Here is a 20,147-nt window from a genome sequence, read left to right as displayed (position 1 = left end):
AGAGACATTAAAGGGATATTACTTTTCATTATATTAATACTGTAACTTTTTATATTGTTGAAGGATATATTTTCAATCAATTAAAAGGATATATTGTTGAAGTAATTGATTCAACTAATGACATGAATATTTTTCTGTTTTTGTTTTTTCAGAGTATCAGTAAAATATTTTCATCCATAATACTCAGCTCTAATTATAATTAGAGAAGTTAAATAATTATTATTCAAGTTAAATTAAAATAATAAAATAATTTCTAATATTAAATATAATTATTATAATTAGTTTTTATTGTATTGTAATTAATCCATTATAGTTAGAGAAGTTGAATAAATATTTTGTGTAATGTTTTATCCAATTTTCTCCTCTTTTTTTAAATACTACTCACAATTTGTTAATAGTTGCGGATAAAGAGTTTTGTTAATAGTTGTGGATAAAGAGGCACTAAACCTGTTTAATTTGCGGATTTATGCGTAACAATTAAACAAAGCGCGCAGATTAGCCAGCATACTCAACTCTAAATATATTTAGAAAAGTTAGATAATTATGTTTCAAGTTAAAATAAAATAAAATAATATGTGCTAAAATAAAGTCCATAAATTATAACGTGGATTTATTTAAATTTATCACCAATATATTTAGAGAATTCATATCATTAGTAGTCAAGTAATATTTAAATAATAAAATAATTTATAAAATTAATCTTTATTAGTTATGTATATTTATTTCTATTCATATTACAAATAAAATGTAATTGACATTAAAATATAATCATGATTTATTATAGCTCATTAAATATTTATATAAATTTTAAAAATTTATATTTAATTAATAATTTTTTGTTACGTATTTGTTTCTATTCATATCACAAATCACAAATAAAATAACAATAAACTAAAAATAGTTATGCTAACTATCAAGAATAGTTATTTATCCAAGATTTCTAATATATAAAATCATTCAAATTTAAAATATTTCATATATAGATTTCTCCGAAATAGCATTTCATTATATATACTTATAATTTTTATTATAAGACATAAAATGTTATATTTGTATAATATATTCATGTAAATGTCATAAATATACATTCAATACTATTTATTTTCATTATTTATATCACCTACTTTTATCATAAATATACATTCAATCCTATTTATAGTGAAATCTCAATATATATAATAATCAATTTAGATCAAAATTGGGTCATCAAAGGATAAATAGAAACTAAAAATAAATTTATAATGATTGTTTATTAATCCTGGTAACAATTTCTATATTTGTAACTTAAAATCAACATCTGTGTGAATGTTTGTAGATGAAGTTTTGAATGTCTTGTTATCCTGGAAAAGAAAAATAGGAACAATAATTAGAACAAAGACATTCCATGTATAAAGGAGTGGTTTAAAGAATTAAAATAAAGCACAATTATTAATCATTTCACATGTGATAAAATGTTATTATAATTACTCTTTTGGTATGTAACTAAATCTAAATGACATTTCAATGGCAGGTGTTTCATTGTGGATCAGAATTCTCCCGTGTTTCATTGTGTTCAATGCTACCCAAATAACAGTGAGGCCAATATACATACACAATAATAGCCAAAGTGCTATAACACTTCTATAGTTGCAACAACAGATTGTACCAAATCATATATCACGAAACAATAGCAGTCTGTTAAAATTCCACTACATTGAAGTCGCTAGCCGATAAAACTGCGTCAAACATAAACTAAACAACCTAACATCTCAAAACATAAAAATGACTCTTAATATAAAACATTGCACCTGTTAATAAAAATGGTTACTCGATTAAGTAAAACGAAATAAATACGAATAACAGAAGAAAAACATATATACCCAATTCGGTAAGAACACAGTCCCTTCGTCGAGAGCCTGAACTTCATCTTCCAGTTTGGATACCAACTTTTCTATGTCATCCTATATATAGCTCAACAAAATTTATTCAATCAGTACACCATAATCGTAACAAAAGGATCAAGATTTACAATATGGAGTAGAAGGGGATGGATTAAGAAACTATCTTAAAACTATTAGCAGCAGTGTAAAAAAAATGGGCAACATGAAATGTAAGCATTATTAACGATACCTGTTAATGCCTCTGTATCAACAGCAGTGCCCGCTCCACAACAACTTGTCTTATACAGGATGAAATAAAATTTCAACAGCACACTTTTTCTGCAGTTGATGCTTCCATATCTTCCATTTGAAATAAAAAAAGTTGACAAATTACAAAAGAAAAGCTAAGAAAAATCGAAATGCAGTTGATGCTTCCATATCTTCCATTTGAAATAAAAAAAGTTGACAAATTACAAAAGAAAAGCTAAGAAAAATCGAAATAAAAAAACAAACGAAGAGATTGAATTGTCATACCATCCTTGCAACAAATTGAAAAACATCGAAATTGCATAAAGAATCGTAATGAGGTTTGCAGAAAATTGAAAAAGTCACACATCAACCATATCGAACCCGAGACCACCAAACTCGCCACCGAAAACGCAGCATAATTGATCTACCACCGGAAAATCGCACCCCTCTGTAAAACCGATGAAAACGTCAGATCCGCTGTAACGTCGGAAACCCCAAATTCGTCGTCGTATCAGATATTTTGGTTGGTACCCTGTTTCTCCTTTTTTATATCGCAGATTCTCCTTTTGAAACGATTCTGAAACTATTACTTCAATTGCATAAATATAGGGAAGATTGGAAGTGGAAAAGGGAAACAATAAATCACAATGATTTGGGTGGAAGCGGTTTGGAACGTGGATAGGCAGAGAGAGTAAAGAATGTGTAACTGCTAGATCATGAGAGGTTGAGAAGTTGAATGCAGAGAAGATCAATGATCAAGGAAGAAATGATCAAAAGGCAAAAATTGGAAGAAATGATGTGGATTATTGTGGAAGAAATGATGTGGATTATTGTGGGAAGAGATGCTGATGTGGCATAGCTTAGAGATGAGCAAATGGTAGACTTTTCTTATATGATAGATTTGCCTAATGTGAAGTACTACATTTTTATGTACGAATTAGTTGCATTTTTTTAACATTATGTCTCCTTTATCTCATTTGTTTTAATTTTTTATATATGTTGTTGTTTTTTAATAGTTGTGGTGGTTCCTTAAAAAATATTTTTGTTATTAGCTTATCTATGTAGCATAATTTTTAATGGTGAAAATAGAGTACAAAATATTTCTTTTACTATAAATTTGTATGTGTCAACTTATTCTTACTTAATGGAGCAGTGTTTTACTATGTCAAAATGTCTCAAAACAAAATCCCATCTATTAAGGTAAAAACAAGAAATGAAATGAGGAGAAAAGGAGATAATTGTTTAAACTTTTGTGAAAAATCAAGACTATTTAAAGAAGAGAAAAAAAGTATGCACACAAGTAATAGGGATGTTCAAATTCAAACTAGTTCAAATATAAATCGCAAATCAATTAAAAAAAACGAAAACTGCAAAAAAGAAATTTATGGAATGTGTTTGGATGCCATTTTGTAAAAACCTTTCAGTTTTGATTGGATTTTGAATTAATTTTTTAAAATCGATCTAAACCGAACCAAATCGCATGTATATATTTTTATACACACGTTTTTTTTATTACTATGATATGTGGCGTGAATTTATTATTAGATGATAACTATTTCTTTCATAATATTTATTAACTTGATTTAATCTATTTATTTTTATTATTACAACTATAATCATCACTCTCATTTTGTAATATTAACTTTTAAATACTATATATTATATGTTATATCAAATGTATGATTTATTAGTATTTTTATAATATTAATAAAAATATAATTTGAAATTGGGTATCCAAAAATCGATCCAAATTAAACCGCATTAAATTGGATCGGATCAGATCTTTTTGTAAAACATCATCCAAAACCAAACTAAACTAAACCGCAAGTAAATTTATCTTTGGATCATATGAGTTTTTACTTTAAAACCTATCCAAACTGAACCACGAACACCCCTAACAAATAGTTGTAAAGTATTTTTACATTGTTAAATACTACTATGACATGGCTAAATGTTATAATTTTATTGGATGATAGTGTAAAATTACTTTACACTAACAGTGCGCTATCATCTTTAAAGAATTCAGAAATACATTTTCGGACGCACCTCAATCACATACATTTTAATTATTATTATTGAACCACACCCCAATTCTATGAATGAATTTAATCTGGAAATGCATCTCCGTCTATTTTACGAAAGTGCATTTTCGGAACCTACTAAACTAGAAAGAAATGCAAAAATGAAACAAATACAAAAACAAAGATAAATTAACATTGATAACATAAAAAATGAAACATTACATAGACAATCGTTAGCCTAAATCGAACATTATATTTCAACATCTTCATAGTATCTTTGAGCAATCTAACGATCGTCCCATCCAGGTCTATCAGACGTTTTGTTTTGTAACAATTAAATGTATTATACATAACCCTTAAATATGCATTCGTCTTCAGCTCAAAGTTGGTGAACTGAATCTTTTATTCTTGTCAATCGAGGGGTGAATGATACTCGAACTTTACAATTCTTCGATTGTTTGAATATTGTAGGAGATTTTCTAGTAGACCCTGGTCTATTTTAAAATGAGGCTTCAAATAGACAAAAACTCAATAGATTTAAAAAAGTCGTATTTTATTTAAATTGTAAATAAAATTAAATATATAAAAAAATTTGATATAGTATATTTTATGGAAATTTGGCTCATTAAAGTCTAGTTTTTCACATTTTCTACTTCTGCTATCCTCGATTTATCAAAAAATTTATATCATTCAATAAAAATCAATTATTCTTTGAACACTTTCAACAAGCTTAATATTAATTTGTTTTAATTAATAAACAATCAACAATGTAAAATTATATAATATAAAACACGTGTGGGGGCAAGATAGGCACAAATTCTTAACCGTGTGGCCATATATGAACTAGTGACATAAATCGGCATACGCCTTATATATATATATATATATATATATATATATATATATATATATATATATATATATATATATATATATATATATATATATATATATATATATATATATATATATATATATATACACACACACTAAGCCTATAAACTAAATTTGAGGCCTTTGAAATTTGGAAGTCCTTGTGGTGGCACTCCTCGCACACTCTCAGGTCCGACCCTGTTCTTTAGTATGAATTTAAAATCTATAAAAGGGGTGTGCTATGTGAACTTAAATTCAATTGAGGACTTCGTGTCGTTGAAATAGACATATACGACATGTGAACTTATGTTCATTCTGGAGTAATGTGATTTTGTAAAAAAAGTAGGAGATGGCAGACTCATATTTGTATAAGTTCTAGGTCAACGTGTACTTAGAAATTCAATCTTATACCAGGAGAAATTCTGGAGATGCATTTATGGATGCACTCTTTCCTGATCTTACGAAAATGCATTTCCGGAACCATCCAACACGTAATCAAAATCATACGTCATTAATATTAAGACAAGATTACATACAAAATATGTCTAATCATATATTAAAATCTTAAAAATATACATATTAGACGTCATTAATATTAAGATAAGATTACATACAACATATGTCTAGCCACATAAACATATTGTTGAATAAAAACTAAAATGAATCGAAATATGTTTCACCATTGAAATCTATATGTATGGGTGGCTGCGACTTTGACTTTTGTTTATTTGTTTCTCTTTCAATCTTGCTCAACTTGGTGAATTCTTGCATCATATCCAAAAAAATATCGGCCAAGTTTCAACTTCTCTTGTTGAATGAACTATCCACTCTGGTGATGTCAGTGGTATAGGGCATCCCGGTTTCAAATAAACTTAAACAAAGTGTCGTATTTTTGAAAGTCATTTAATACACGTAATATGATTATTTGGATTTTGAGGTGGGGTAGTGCTCAATGGAAAAAATGTTTACGAGAAACTATATCTTGTTAGATCAATTCACACTCTTTCATACACTCATTTAGATAAGCACATGGAAGACCATATGTTTTTCTAAGTGTAAAATCACACTTTGAGTTATAAAAACCTAAATTCTCAACTCGTTTGATTTTTTGAAAAATAAAATTTAATCCTGCTCAAGATATGTTGCTTGTAATACCCTTTTAAATCCCACGTATAATTTACGGGTAAATTAATTAAAACAAGCCACACAAAGGTGTCACACTTCATAATTACAACATAAATATCCTACTCCATAACACGGGTTACACAAAAGTAACACTCAATCTTTCAAACATACATATTCATAAATGTTTATACGGCATCAACCTTTATTTAAAAACTTCGCTTTGGAATCATCATCACTTGATCTTTATTATAAAATAAAACTCACTTTGAGTCCAAAAATATATAACTCGAAACAAAATAAATGTAGTTCAACAAATTGTCTCAAAAAAATAAACAATGTCATAGTTGGGCAAGACAAACGTCAACCCCAACCTGATGTTACATGATCATAGCAAAAACCACTAAATAAAACGATAATCAAAGGGAATGTCTTCACAACTAGCTTCCATTTACTTCAACGAAAGCTACTATTGAGTATTTGCACGTTGCCCATGTAGAAGCAATATTCAAACAGAAGGGGTGAGTAATCGTAATCAATTATTAAAGATATAAGAAATAATTGATTTGCAACAATTATAAATTATAAATAAAAACATCAAATACATCATATACTCACACCTCAATCATCACAGTAATTCATGCATAACTTCCATCATAAAGCACACATATAAATCACGTAACAAATACAAGTATCACCAAATCATATAGCATCAACAAAATTATGGAATGCCACATAGAATGTTATGCAACAACACTGACTCAATGCATGTGGTACCAATTCATGAACACACAGGTTCATTTTGCTCCTTGTTCCACCATCAAGGATACAGGGTCCCCACCATAGGATCTGATTCACTCTTGAACCGGAACACAAGGCCGACTCTCCACCAGCACAACAGGCTATACAGCGCTGGGCCTCATATTATGGAGGGCCCATTTTTTCCAGTTATTAAATATTATTGAATACTCTTATGTTTCACAAATATAAGTAACTCTGTTTCTTCTCCAAAAACATAAGTGAGTCTCTTTCTTCTCAAAGTTCAAAGTTTATACTCTCTTTCTTCTCCAAATGTCATTCTCCAAAGTTCAAACGACGCTCGCTTTCTTCTGCAAACAGTTCCCTGTTTCTTCTCGCTTATTCCAAAACAAAACGCTGCCTTTTACGGCGACGAGATGAAACGAAGTAAAACAAGACATTATAGAAAGGAAATGAAATGCGGTGACGGGATGAAATAAAATGAGGCACCACAGAAATGAAATGAAATGCGGGGATGAGATGAAACGAGACAAAACAACACGAGATATTACATAACGACGACAAGACGAAACGAATCGAAACGAGATACCACATAACAACGACGACGCAGTTGTGAAATCGGTAAGTTTCTTCAAGATGACGTTTTTTCTATGCTCTTTGTTATTTAATTTGTGTTTTGACTTTCATTTTGGTCTTTTGGAATTGTAAAAAATGGTTTTTATGATGTGAGTAAGAGCAAGTGAGTTTCTGTGATGGAAAAAATTGTGGTGTTTCAACTGTTACGTGTGCTTGGTTTTTATGCACTATGTGTTTGATTTTTGAATTATATATTATAAATTGTTTTTGGAATTTTGTATTAGTTGTGTAGTGTTACTTGGTCAAAGTATTAAAAAACCATTTGTAAATTAAATAGTAAACTAATATATGTATAAATTTTTTTGTGTTTAACAATTCTACTTTATGGTGGAATTATTATTACTTTACTAGATTTACCACTAAGCCATTTTATGTGTCTGTAATTGATTTAAACACGCCAACACTAAAAAAATTGTGTTTCCGGTGTCACTTTCTCATCCATTGATGTTTTAAAGTGTTCTTCCCTAAGAAAATTTTATCAAGATTTTTTCTTGATGCATGTAAAGTTATTTTAAGGTTGAAATAATCAATTAATCTGATTAACCTTTTAAAATAATCATTTTCAACCCTTTCATATTTTAAATATATTTATTTTAAATATATTTATTTTAAATAATTTAATTATTTATAATCGTTAAAAACAAATTTGTTCAAGTGCTTTTAAGTTTAGGGGTGTTAAAAACATGAATTAGAGGTGTCAAAGAAGCAATAGGTCCAACAATCAAACCAAAACACCAAGAAGCCCTGGCTGAAGAAATTTAATCAATTAGGCTAATTGATTAAAAATGATCAAAACTCACAATTTCAAATCAAATCCAAAACAACCTGACGCATTTGGATGATCAAATATGAGCATTGATAGAAATCGTATCAAAAGTTGAAAAACCCTAAAATGCAAACCCCATCAAACCCTAAAATGCAAACCCAAAAAACCCAAAACTAGAATTGGGCGAAGATTAAAAAGAACATTACCAGTATACATCGTTTCACTAAAAAAATTGTCTTGGTGTTTTCTTCGTTCTTTAACAGTTCACTTCCTTCGCCATCCTCGTGCTTGTCGTTCTATTGAGTGAGGTTTGAGAAAACTTTTAGAAAAAGTTTGAGAGAACTGAGAAATCTGAGTGGGTGAGTTTTCTCTTTTTATGCATTACATTGTCAGGTTATCATAAACTAATACACTTATGCACCATCTTTACATTTTAATTGACTTTAACTAAATAAAAGCTTGAACGGTAAGGATAAACATGAACTTATTTGAATAATTGAGGGATCTAAATATTTCCTTTTAAAATTACAGGATCGAAAGGTACTCTGACAAGATAAGAGACTAAAAATGATATTAAACTTATTTTAAAAATCCCAAAACATTCATTTTATTTTTATAATTTCACTTTTTTATTTAAAGGATATTTTGGTCAAACCATCCTAGATGTGGGTACGAGGTTTAATTTTGGGGGTGTGAGGTTGAATTCACATGAGTTTTGCAAAGCTGAAGTAGCCAAGAGGGACAGACAAAGACTGAGACACGTGATCTCTCTCTGTGGGATCTGTTGCGGTTCCTTCCTTCGATCCACCATCTCAGATTTCAAATCAACCCATTCTTTCTCAAGTTTTGGGTTTAGATCTCTCTCTCTGATCACCAATTATGTTCATCTTTGATTGGTTCTATGGCATTCTTGCTTCCCTTGGTCTCTGGCAAAAAGAAGCCAAGATTCTCTTCCTTGGTCTCGATAATGCCGGCAAAACTACCCTTCTTCACATGCTCAAAGATGAGGTTGATTGATCCTTTCCATCTTAACCCTTCATCATCAAAATTCGATTTTTGAATAAAAATCTGATTTTTTTTTTTTTTACATTTTTGGTTTTTTGTTGCAGAGATTAGTTCAACATCAGCCGACCCAACATCCCACTTCGGAGGAATTGAGTATTGGAAAGATCAAGTTTAAAGCTTTTGATTTGGGTGGTCATCAAATTGCTCGGAGAGTTTGGAAAGACTATTATGCTAAGGTCTGTTTGATTTGGGTTTAGATCTCACTTTCTGTTGATTATCAATTTCTTGTTTTTTTTAAGCGAGTACTTGCAATTCTTGGTGTGATTTTGAGTTTATTAAAGTGAGATTTGTTTGTGGGAGGAGTTTGTTAATTTGTTTCAACTTGGTTTTTAAGTGATTTATTTTTCTGAATAGAGCCTTTGTGCTGATTGGAAAATAACTTCCAGTAGCTGTTGATAGGTTCTTGGTCTTAGTAACAATTTCATTGTTTCATTTTTGAGGCTCTATTGTTTGTCAAGGTTATGATCTATGTTGTGCCAACACTTTGGATGAAAGTGTGTCTAATCTAAGGTATGACAAGTGTCAGTGTCCAACAACATGTCAATGGCTGCACATTGAAATCATTAATTTTCTCAAATTATTATTGGTGGTGTTGACATGTTAGTGTTGTGTCTGGTGTTGTGTTTGTGTCGGTTAGTGTTTCTTAGGTGTTACTTCCTATTGTATGGGATGCTTGATTTCATATGTGGCAATCTCTTGCTGCTGTTGCTATAAATATTTGAAATATACAGCATCTACATTTTAGATACTGTATTTGTGAAACTTTTTATGATTCATTCTTGGTAATAATTTAATGTAGCACAATTATTGGCTGAATTTTACATTTTACACAAGTGTTAATTGATTCAGAAGTTTATGCCTTCATAATCCCAGATAAAGCTATCTGTATTTATCTGATTCATGGGAGGCAAAAAGTAACAGGAAGTTTCGCTGATAGCACCTCTTTAAACCCTTCAGGAGGTGTTTACTAGTTGCCTTCCACACATGTACTTTTTTTCTTTTAATCATCTCTCTTATGCACTCAAAGACGAAGTTTTGAATTGATATATGATCTGGTTGAATTGATTTATTTGAGCTTGTCTATTTGATAAGCACTTGTGAGACTGTTTTGACATGACTCTTTGTCCAGGTGGATGCGGTAGTTTACCTAGTCGATGCCTACGACAAAGAGAGGTTTGCAGAATCTAAGAAGGAGCTTGATGCCTTGCTCTCAGACGAATCCTTGGCAAATGTTCCATTTCTTATTCTAGGAAACAAGATTGACATCCCATATGCAGCTTCAGAAGACGAGCTACGATATCATCTGGGCTTAACCAATTTCACCACCGGTAAAGGAAAGGTGAATCTTATAGACTCCAACGTTCGACCACTTGAAGTATTCATGTGCAGCATTGTCCGCAAGATGGGATACGGCGAAGGCTTCCAGTGGCTTTCACAATATATCAAGTAGAGTCCAATCTGTTTGCTGGTCAACTAGGCACTGTTCTGCAGTTAAATCACAAGTTATTTACCTTTTGTTTTTGCTTTTGATTGGATTATTTGATACAACTGCAGTAATGTTACATGGTAATAACATTTGTATCTGTAGAGGTTTTTTTTAAGCACTTGATTATGTTGTAGGATGGAATGGCTTGGCAGAAACTTAAATAATTTTGAAGAATCTTAATACAGTTTTTTCCCTCTTACATGTGAATGGAAGCACTGTTTTATCTTATTTCTACCCTATGATATGACTAGGATTCCATGGCAATGTTAGTTTCAATACTTTAACAATGTTAAAAAGCTTTATACAAACATGGCGACACATCCATAATATTGGAGAGAAGGGTAAATGTATGACTCGATGGAGGTTACTGATGACACATCATAAAATTCATAAAATCAATTGTTAGATTGAAACATAATATAGATCATATCTATAAAATTTGAAATTAATCTATAATGATTTATCATACTATTATGATATCAAAAGATTAACGTCAAAATGGCCTTTCATATAACATTAATTTTTATGTAAAATGGTCTTTCATATAACATTAATTTTTATGTAATTCAATAGTATAGTAAATCATTATTTTTACTATGTACATAATTTGAATATCACTCGATTTCATTTAAAAATATTGTTTTTATTAATGACTATCTTATGATTCATAATTTGAATATCACATTGATAACCATAACCAAATGGAGGTACATGGTTGGTCTCATGCCAACCCTAACTAAAGCCTAGTTAGATGATTAATTGAGTGAATTTGGAGAACTGTAACTAAAGCCTAGTTAGATGATTAATTGAGTGAATTTGGAGAACTGTTTGGTATTGTGGAATATGATTATATGAAAAACAGCATGCCTAGAAAAGTTATGAGTTTTGTTTCTACAATTAGAACAGGTGGAATGAAACCATATGATATGAATGTAATCAATTATTGTATGCTAGTGTTCTATTCCACATTAATCACTCATTATAAAGTGTAAACTTTATCAATACATAAAAGTGCTGACAACATTTATGTCTAATCACATTAAAGAAGGGCTCAAAAGCATCCACCAAACACCTAATTAAGCTGAAAGCTTTAAAGATGACCCCATTTCAAGATATTAAAGCATTTTGAAAGGGTCATCATGCATCGAAATTACACACTATGAAATTTACAGGATCTACATGCTATACAAAAAAAAAAAAGCACCAAATTATCACTAGTTTGTTACATTACACAAGACTAAAGGAGTTGACTGCATTCCAGAAACATAAAACCTTTCATAGGAACAACCTATGCTGTCTTTGTTGTTAACATGTCCACATCAGAATTGAGAAGGTCTTCTAATTCAAGTTCCAGCTGCACAAAACAATTCTAACAAGTAAATAATCATAATCTTAATCATGTATTTGTTTTAGGAACTGTTTTATTTTGGCACAAAACGGAATAACAAGTTTCGACAAAAATTTAAGTAGTTAATGCAATTCAAATACAATTTGAACGGCGTTAAGCATCCATATTGTTGTTGATTTTTGTTGTCAAAATATAATTTATCTTATTTTAGTCACCTTTGCTTGACTATGGGCCATCTTCATCCTGCTATACTCTTGTTGTGCTTTCTTCGATCGGAACATTGCCTGTACACGTACCACAGACCTCTCAACACGTTCTTCTGCTTGTTTCCTACCGGTCTTAAAGAACTCTTCTTCTACGTCGCTTTCATGCTTCTCATTTATCATCTCTTCGACAGGACTCACCTCAAGTCCGCGAAAACCTTTTCTCCTTAAACGCCAACGGAGGATTGCTTTCTCAAGAATTCCAACAGACCATAAAATCTTACGATATTGCCTACGCACTTGAAAGCCCCTGAATGCAGCCTGTATTGAAAATAAAAGCAATCAAGCTTTTCAAGACTATGTATATTAATGCAGCCATTGGTTTCTATTGTTTATATTTAAAACTTTAGAGAGATAATAGAGAATCAACAATAACAGATATGGGAAGAGCAGCTGTTACTTGAATTTTTATAGCCTGACGCCGCATGTGGAGAAATTCTTTACGCAACTTCCACGTACGGAATCTATGCTGAATATGAACAGCGGCTGCCATCGTTTTCCTTGTCTCAAAGTTGCGAAAGGCATGTTGAATCTTCATTGCTGCTACTATTTGGCGTGCTTCCTCCTCCGGGCTGCTAAATTGAACCGACTGATAGCGCAATTTTAGTGAGCGCTCTCTAAACGCAGCTTGTATGCGTGCTGCTGCGTCAGCTGTTGTTCGGTAAGCTGCCAATGTATCCTTTAGGTACAATTGGTCCTCGGTAAGGTTCTCTGGATTTACTGGATCAGTCGTGGTGGTTTCGAGTGAACCACTGATATTTCCAGCTAAGCTCATGTCGTTGAACTGCTCAACCAAACACTTTTCCGAAAGATAAGCGGCTAAACCATCATATCCATTCATGTAAGCAAGGTCAGCAGCAGTACAGCCACCGGGATTTTGTGGAGTTGGATCTGTCACCAAGTTAGGCCTTGCCCCACAAGACAATAGAGTCGCAACCATTTTCTCCCTGAAAACAAATTTCGAATCAAACAAACAGACAACGATATGTTTGTTCAGGCTTATTACTAGATTAGAAGGATAAAATGCATATAAAGAAAGTATTAATAAAAAAACCACATTGATCATCGTACATTCCATTATATGCTGCCCAATGAAGAGCTGTCCATCCAAATTTGTCACGGAAATCGAGCGACAAGCCTGACCATGAAAATAATGTAATAGCCCAAGTATATCCCAAAAGTGTACACAGATGAATCACACCTTGCCCTTGTGCATCATACTCCGCAGTCTTACATCTTAGTACAATTCGTTCCAAAAGCCATTCTCTTAACTTGTTCTTCAACGCAATTTCGAAGAAGGTATTTTTTGCTTGCGGAAATGGAGTTGTGTTTGCGTCGGACGACTTCATAAAGTGTTGCAAACTTTTGGAAATAAATAATGTTTTGGAGGCGAATTTTTTACTCTCTTCGAGTGCAGTAGGTGATACTTTACTAGAGAAAGAATCAAGGGTCTTTTGTGTTGTAAAAAGCAAATGAGAAAGCCTCATCTGAAGTCGAAACTCAATCCAGTTGTATGTATCTTCCATCGAAGCAGCAGGGTCGTGCAAAATAGGAGTACGATACTCAAAATTAACAATTTGGCTAATGGGCTTATGGCCATCAAAGCTCAAATAGAGATTTACGAATCCTGGAGAATGCGGCAATACCCAGCATCGGTAAACTCCAACCTGAACAATTTCTACAGGAACAATTGTTTCGCCACAGACGCACACTAGATTGGACTTTGCAAAGTGTTGATAATCATGGTGAAAATATCCAGTTATCAGGACCTGCAAGAAGTAAAGCAACATGAATGTTCAGTTATAATTGCAAAAGACTGGTAGAAAAGAAGGATGTTGTAACAAAATAGTTAGTTGCAATTAGACATATGAGGAAAAGCAAAAGGAAACCTTTGTTTTTTCCGTGGAAGAAGCCCATGCAGGGGCCAATTCAGTGATATGAAACACTTGTTCCGGCAGTGAAGGTTGCTGATTATTGTCCATCCGCAGGGATGAAAATGGATCATGAACAGATGAAGCAATTGATGATTCAAGAGCTGATGCTTCTACAGAACATGGTGTATTAGAAATGGCACTGTTCATCCAATTTCCAAAGCTGTTCTGACTTTGCAAGCCTTCATTGACTAAAGTGTTATCCACGGAATCAACACCACCAAAAGTGATAGCATGATTCTTTTGAGGGTTAACACATTCTTGGAAACTGTAAGAAACATTACTAGTCCCAGACTCTAGTGGAGGTGAATTCCCAAAAGAATGAACTTCTGCTGGACTCCCGGCAACCTGGTAATAAAAACTCTGTATAGGTTAGAACAACAGCTGTACAAATACAAAACAAGTATCACAAAAAGAAAGAGGAAGAAGAAAAACACGAGGAATATATATTGATTTATATTGATTATAATAAATATTTTTTTACAACATGAGCAGAATAGATAGCACAAATGAAAGGAGAAATTATCTTACATTGCTAACGCTTCCATTCATTAAGCTTTGATTTAGTTGATAGAAATGTGGTTCGTTTCCTGCCAAATTTTAAATTTAAGTATTAAATTGTAAGGTTCCTTCTCAACAAGCCACTGGTTCTGAGATAAAGCATTTTTACACAAGCAATTACCTGCTCCATTGGGTATAGTACTAGTATTACCATGAGAAGCCACTAGGTCATCCCATTCAAGTGTATTGAGCTCATGAAGCTTCTGTTCAAGACTTCTACCTGTTAAATTTCCATTCAGCCCTGTTTTTCTCCGAAACAGTAAAGGGAATGAAAATTTGTACACAGTCGTGGAAAGATAACAACAGTATCTATGACAACAATAACAAAATACAACAATTATCTAGATGTCATTTCTCACCATTAGTAAAAGCACTATTGGTTCCAGAATCTAAGTCTTCTGATGGAATCCACGACGTAGTTGGATCAGAAATAGAGCTCGAATTTGAATTTACCGGTGTAAAAGGAGAGCCTTGAGACTGTGTCAATCCACAACCTAATGAACTTACCGGTGTAATAGGAGAGCCTTGAGACTGTATCAATCCACAACCTAAAGAACGTTAGCAAGCCAAATTTTATTCAATAAATAGATCACATGGTAAAGCATCAATCACACACATCCATCAACCATTATGGGACTTAGAAAGACAAGGCTCCTCTAATGTGAGCATGAACGGTTATTTTTTTTCAAATTTCATTGAAAATACAAAGATGGATATACTTGCTCGTTTTAGCAATAAATTCACTTTCAACAAAGTTTTTCTAGACTTGGGATACCCCTAAGCACATTCATTGGTAAACAAGGCTATACAAATGCATCACAAAACCAAAAATACACACAGGGTTTTTCTATCAGGCAAAGCAACACATACACCATTATTTGTCAAGCCGAGTTAAATTTTTAAAAGGAAAAGAAAGAAAGAAAATGATTAACACGACCTCCTGTGTCTCACGATAATGAACAAGGACTATGTGCTCCAGACTCCTGAAAAGAAAACGACACCAATCGTAAGTCGCCTGACTATTAGCCGACTTCTTTTTATTTTGTTTAACAGAAGAAGAAAAAACAAAGCAAGAAATATAAAACACCACCACTAATTCCTAGATCATAAATACGAACATGCCTACATGATATATAGAAATTGAGACCTTAAGGGTTAAGATAAATATTGATATACATACTTATCAAGCAGCCAATAACATCTTCGAACAAAGCTTGGGCAATCTTGGCCATGTGCATAATATACGTGGATCCTCTCTTCATTACCAACCTGATTGATAGGGGGAAATAAGAATGAAAAGAAAATATGTCAACAATCAGATACATTAATCTATAGTAACTCAAACTAACATTAGTATCAAGTATAACAAAAAAAATTAGGAAGAAAAAGATTACAGTAGAAAATAAAAAGTGTAATTTTTTGACAAAACATCAAATAAACAGCCAAGAAAATTAAAATCCTGACTTTTAAGTGCTCGTGAGCTTCTTTAACAGTTTTCCCATCATTTTTCTTTTTCCAGTTGTGCCCATCTTTTCGGAAGTTCCTAAGCATCTTGCGGTCAAATAGTACAAGAGTACCACCTGTTTTAAACACAATTATGGTGAAATTAGCATTGGCAACTCAAATCCTGTTTGACATCATATAATCCATAATAACGCGAACACATGTGATTTAGATGCAAAGTAACCACTTAATCAAAATTCTATTTCATTTTTTATTTACTATTTGTAGGGAAAAGGTTCAACAAGAACTGAAGAGTCTAGAAGTATGCAAACTAAATGCTTTAGAGTAGGAAGCAAGAAAATCAAATGTTTCATTTCATCCAAATTAGGAAATAGAAGTTGAAACAGACACATATAAATATGATTGACCATATTATATAGTATATACATGGAAACACGAATCTAATCAAGAAACGTCAAGTTACTTCGGATAGCAATTTACTTTTGGGCAAATTCACTGGCTTGACATGAATAGTAAAATATTTGTAATTGCTGAGAATGGCATGAATCTCATTTGGACGAAGCCATCTGCTTTTTGCTTCCTCCAAAGTTTCCCCAACATCAAGATCTAAACCATATACAAAAAAAAAAAAAAAACTTTAGAACAACAAATTAACATAGACGATCACTATCACCACTCTTAATAGATGATCAATATTCTTTTCTTTTGAGTTTGCAACTATCTATAAGCTCATGTTCATGTTCAGGCCATATATTATCTGATGTGAGACTCTTAACAACAACTAATATGGCTGGACAAAAACTACCATATGCGTATGCTAGTTTTTACTTTTAGCTTTATGTCGAAACACTATTGTTCACCCTACTAAAGCTCACAAAATTAATATACTCTGCAGCCATTAGTTGTACGAGATGCTAACAAGCAACAATTACTAAATCTGCAGCCATTTGTTTCTACTTCAATTCACCATTCTTAACATAAGTTGAAATTAGTTTATGTTTTTTCTTAAATTCTTCAGAAACACTACGAAGTACGGACACCCCGAATACGACACGGACACGGACACTGCGACACCGGTAATAATTTGAAAAAATAAATTAATTAAACGTAATCACAAATATTCAGTGTGGGTGTTCGGCATGGACAAGAAATAAGCCTTTTTTTTCATAAACGAAGAAGCAGGTAATTATTTTAACTAACAAACTCCCCTAAAAGTCAATCCAATTAAAACCAAGTCCACCAATGAACAAGAAAAAAAGTGGCTTCTAATATGAAGACAAAAGCACAAAACATAGAAGAGTCGTCATGAATCATGATTCATGATACCCTATTTTCACTCCTAAGTTGCACTTGAAAATCACAAACTTCCATCTTTAGAAGCTAAAACAAGCTAATTAGTTTCAATTAAATAAACAAAACCAAACCAAGGTAAGCTAAACAAGAACATAAAAATGAAAATTTCAAAATAAGAACTTAATTATGAGCATAAGAACTTAATTAAGAGCATAATCCAAAGAACAACCAACAGACAGAAAAACAAGAATGCATATAATTTATCTTTGTACCACTCAAAGTGTGGAAGCCATGTATCTCTGAACCAACAAGCTGCCCCGTTAAGTTTTGTGCCATCATCACAGAAAAGGAAACCTATGAAAAAATCTCCTCTCACAACTCACAGCAAACACAACAACTTCATAACCTACAAGCTACAGCATTAAAGTCAGCAAGTACACAAAATATAGCAGTAAATATTGAATCAATAATTGTGAACAGAAAAAAGGGGGCACAAAATTTAAAAAGGGGGTGAGAGAGAGAAAAAGAAGAAAAGGTGAAAACTTTACCTAATTATGGAGATGGATATGAAGGAGAAGAATGAGAGAAAGAAAAGAAAAATAGAAGAAGAAGTCGCTGGTACTGAATATTAATGACACTCTGTTCTTTGTCTTCGGTTACTTTTCTATTTTCTATTTTCGTTTTTTTCCCGGTTTTATTTTCTATTATTATTAATATTATTATTTTGGCCAGAATTATTACACTGTTATTTTTGTCGAGAATAAAAATCACCACACTTTCTTAGATTAGATAACTAAAATTATCACACTTACTTAGATTAGAAAACTTCAATTTAAAAAGTAGTATACTTCAAAATCTATATATTATTATATTATTATATAGGTAAGATAACCAATAGGATATTAGTATAATTATTTGAAGGGTGAAATGTGGGACCAAGATTGTTGAGTGATCACACTTCATTATTCATTCCCATGCAGCTTTTTATGAATATGACCATTGACCATAGTCCAACTCAACCAAATGGAAAAGGGAATTAAAATAAAAAAGAGGGAAGCATGTCATATATGAAATGCTTGGTGGATGAAGGAGAACAATTGTGATAGTAGGGTGGGAGTGTAGGAGTTCATGAAATTGATGGTGATAGAATTACTAGAGGAGTAAGGGAAGGAGTTGGTGGCACGAAAGGAGAAGACATGTGCTGATGAAGAAGTTGAGAGAACATGACAGTGGATGTTTAGCCTTGCAAGATGCAGAATGATAGATTACACTAAGAATTAAAATATATTTTAGGTTGCAAAAGGAAGAAAATAATATACAAACTTTTGATCTTTCATAAGAAATATGTTCAACAATAACCTGTTTGTTTTGATTTTTTTTTTTTGAATTTCTATATATTAAATAATCTATAGTAAAAAGAAATTTTTCAAATGAAAATTTGGTTTGGATAATTATTTTTAAAATATTATTTTAGGTATTTTATCTTTTTATTGAAATTTTTTTGGATACTAAAATTTTAAAAAATCATTTAATTTTGAAGCTATTTTAAATAAATTTTATAAAAATCATTTTTGAAATATCACTTTTTTAAAAAAATTATTTTTATTATGTTTTGGTCTTCAGTAATGTTTATTTATGTTATAGAATGTCAAAAGTAAAGTTTGAATTTAGAAAAAGTGAATATAAAAAAATTTGTAATATTTTAAAAAACGATTTTGTAAAATCTATTTTTAAAAAATATAAAAAAATTATTTTTTTAAAGCTGAAACAAAATGACCAAATATTACATTTTAAATAGCTAAGTCTTCGGTGTCAATGCCTCTTTTTTGAAAGACAAAGACAAAAATACTAATAGACTAAAATAGAGATAATTGTTATATAAAAAAGAAAAAAATAGAGGTAATTGCTCATATCCCTATTAATACAGATAACAATCATTTAACCAACTAGACTTTTTAATTGGCAATTTCTTAATTCATCTTTGATACTTTTAGGCATTTAACGCAATTCCATTTATATTCTCTTTTTTTGGAGATACATATTAGGAAATACTTTTTGTGGCTAAAATTTAGTTTTTTTCAGAGTTACATATACGGAAGTATTTTTAACTGGTAAACGCTTCAAAATAATCCATTTCAGGAGAATTTTCGTAGATGTATATCAGGAACGTCTTAGCGCCATACGTTTTCGTAGACATAGCTCTAGAAGTTGCTGCTATATTTTAAACCGGTTATATTTCACCTCAAAACTCCAATCTTTTCATGTAACAAAATAATACATCAAAATATAATATATCAAAATAATCATATGTCACCTCGATCCTATATAGTACATAAAAATAATATATCAAAATAGTCATATGTCATAAACATCATCAAAAAACAGTACATCAATGTCATCAAAATAAAGTACATCAAAATAATCACCACAGTCACTACTATGTGTATTGGA

At 31.5% G+C, this 20,147-nt stretch overlaps 2 protein-coding genes and 1 non-coding gene across 7 annotated transcripts; 2 read left to right on the top strand and 1 right to left on the bottom strand.

Annotated features, from left to right (window-relative positions):
- Positions 1–8,995: 8,995 nt before the first annotated feature.
- Positions 8,996–11,035, top strand: LOC131595263 (GTP-binding protein SAR1A). Its single transcript, XM_058867571.1, has 3 exons — positions 8,996–9,293; positions 9,395–9,526; positions 10,480–11,035. Exons 1-3 carry the CDS (start codon positions 9,165–9,167, stop codon positions 10,798–10,800), a joined length of 582 nt encoding a protein of 193 aa, XP_058723554.1. The 5' UTR covers positions 8,996–9,164; the 3' UTR covers positions 10,801–11,035.
- LOC131600923 (small nucleolar RNA snoR83) lies at positions 10,217–10,338 on the top strand. The gene has a single exon (XR_009283525.1). It is a non-coding gene; the product is annotated as a small nucleolar RNA snoR83 (small nucleolar RNA).
- Positions 11,036–11,763: 728 nt separating the features above from the next.
- LOC131595262 (calmodulin-binding transcription activator 5-like) lies at positions 11,764–18,388 on the bottom strand. Of its 5 annotated transcripts, none has more exons than XM_058867570.1 (14): positions 18,245–18,383; positions 17,969–18,109; positions 16,884–17,009; positions 16,404–16,519; positions 16,120–16,208; positions 15,877–15,922; positions 15,299–15,470; positions 15,091–15,159; positions 14,910–14,968; positions 14,337–14,726; positions 13,519–14,216; positions 12,848–13,394; positions 12,400–12,708; positions 11,764–12,190 (listed from the first exon to the last, which is right to left on the bottom strand). In XM_058867570.1, the coding sequence occupies exons 2-14, from the start codon at positions 18,033–18,035 to the stop codon at positions 12,125–12,127; spliced, it is 2,754 nt and encodes a 917-aa protein (XP_058723553.1). In that variant the 5' UTR covers positions 18,036–18,109; positions 18,245–18,383; the 3' UTR covers positions 11,764–12,124. The 5 variants fall into 5 exon arrangements, with proteins under 5 accessions (XP_058723553.1, XP_058723552.1, XP_058723551.1 ...); XM_058867569.1 differs by having other exon boundaries at positions 11,765–12,190; positions 15,091–15,180; XM_058867568.1 differs by having other exon boundaries at positions 11,765–12,190; positions 15,061–15,159.
- Between the last annotated feature and the right edge of the window lie 1,759 nt (positions 18,389–20,147).

The sequence above is a fragment of the Vicia villosa genome, linkage group LG4 (assembly GCF_029867415.1).
Source record: "Vicia villosa cultivar HV-30 ecotype Madison, WI linkage group LG4, Vvil1.0, whole genome shotgun sequence".
Classification (NCBI taxonomy): domain Eukaryota; kingdom Viridiplantae; phylum Streptophyta; class Magnoliopsida; order Fabales; family Fabaceae; genus Vicia; species Vicia villosa.
This window is presented reverse-complemented; position numbering and strand designations above follow the sequence as displayed.

Coding starts and splice junctions, on each gene's coding strand:
- LOC131595263 (XM_058867571.1), top strand. CDS start 9,165: ATGTTCATCTTTGATTGGTTCTATGGCATTCTTGCTTCCCTTGGTCTC. Junction 9,294..9,394: donor TTCACATGCTCAAAGATGAG/GTTGATTGATCC, acceptor TTTTTGTTGCAG/AGATTAGTTCAACATCAGCC. Junction 9,527..10,479: donor GGAAAGACTATTATGCTAAG/GTCTGTTTGATT, acceptor CTCTTTGTCCAG/GTGGATGCGGTAGTTTACCT.
- LOC131595262 (XM_058867567.1), bottom strand. CDS start 18,035: ATGATGGCACAAAACTTAACGGGGCAGCTTGTTGGTTCAGAGATACAT. Junction 17,010..17,968: donor TGGCTTCCACACTTTGAGTG/GTACAAAGATAA, acceptor TATATGGTTTAG/ATCTTGATGTTGGGGAAACT. Junction 15,923..16,119: donor TGTTATTGGCTGCTTGATAA/GTATGTATATCA, acceptor TTTTCTTTTCAG/GAGTCTGGAGCACATAGTCC.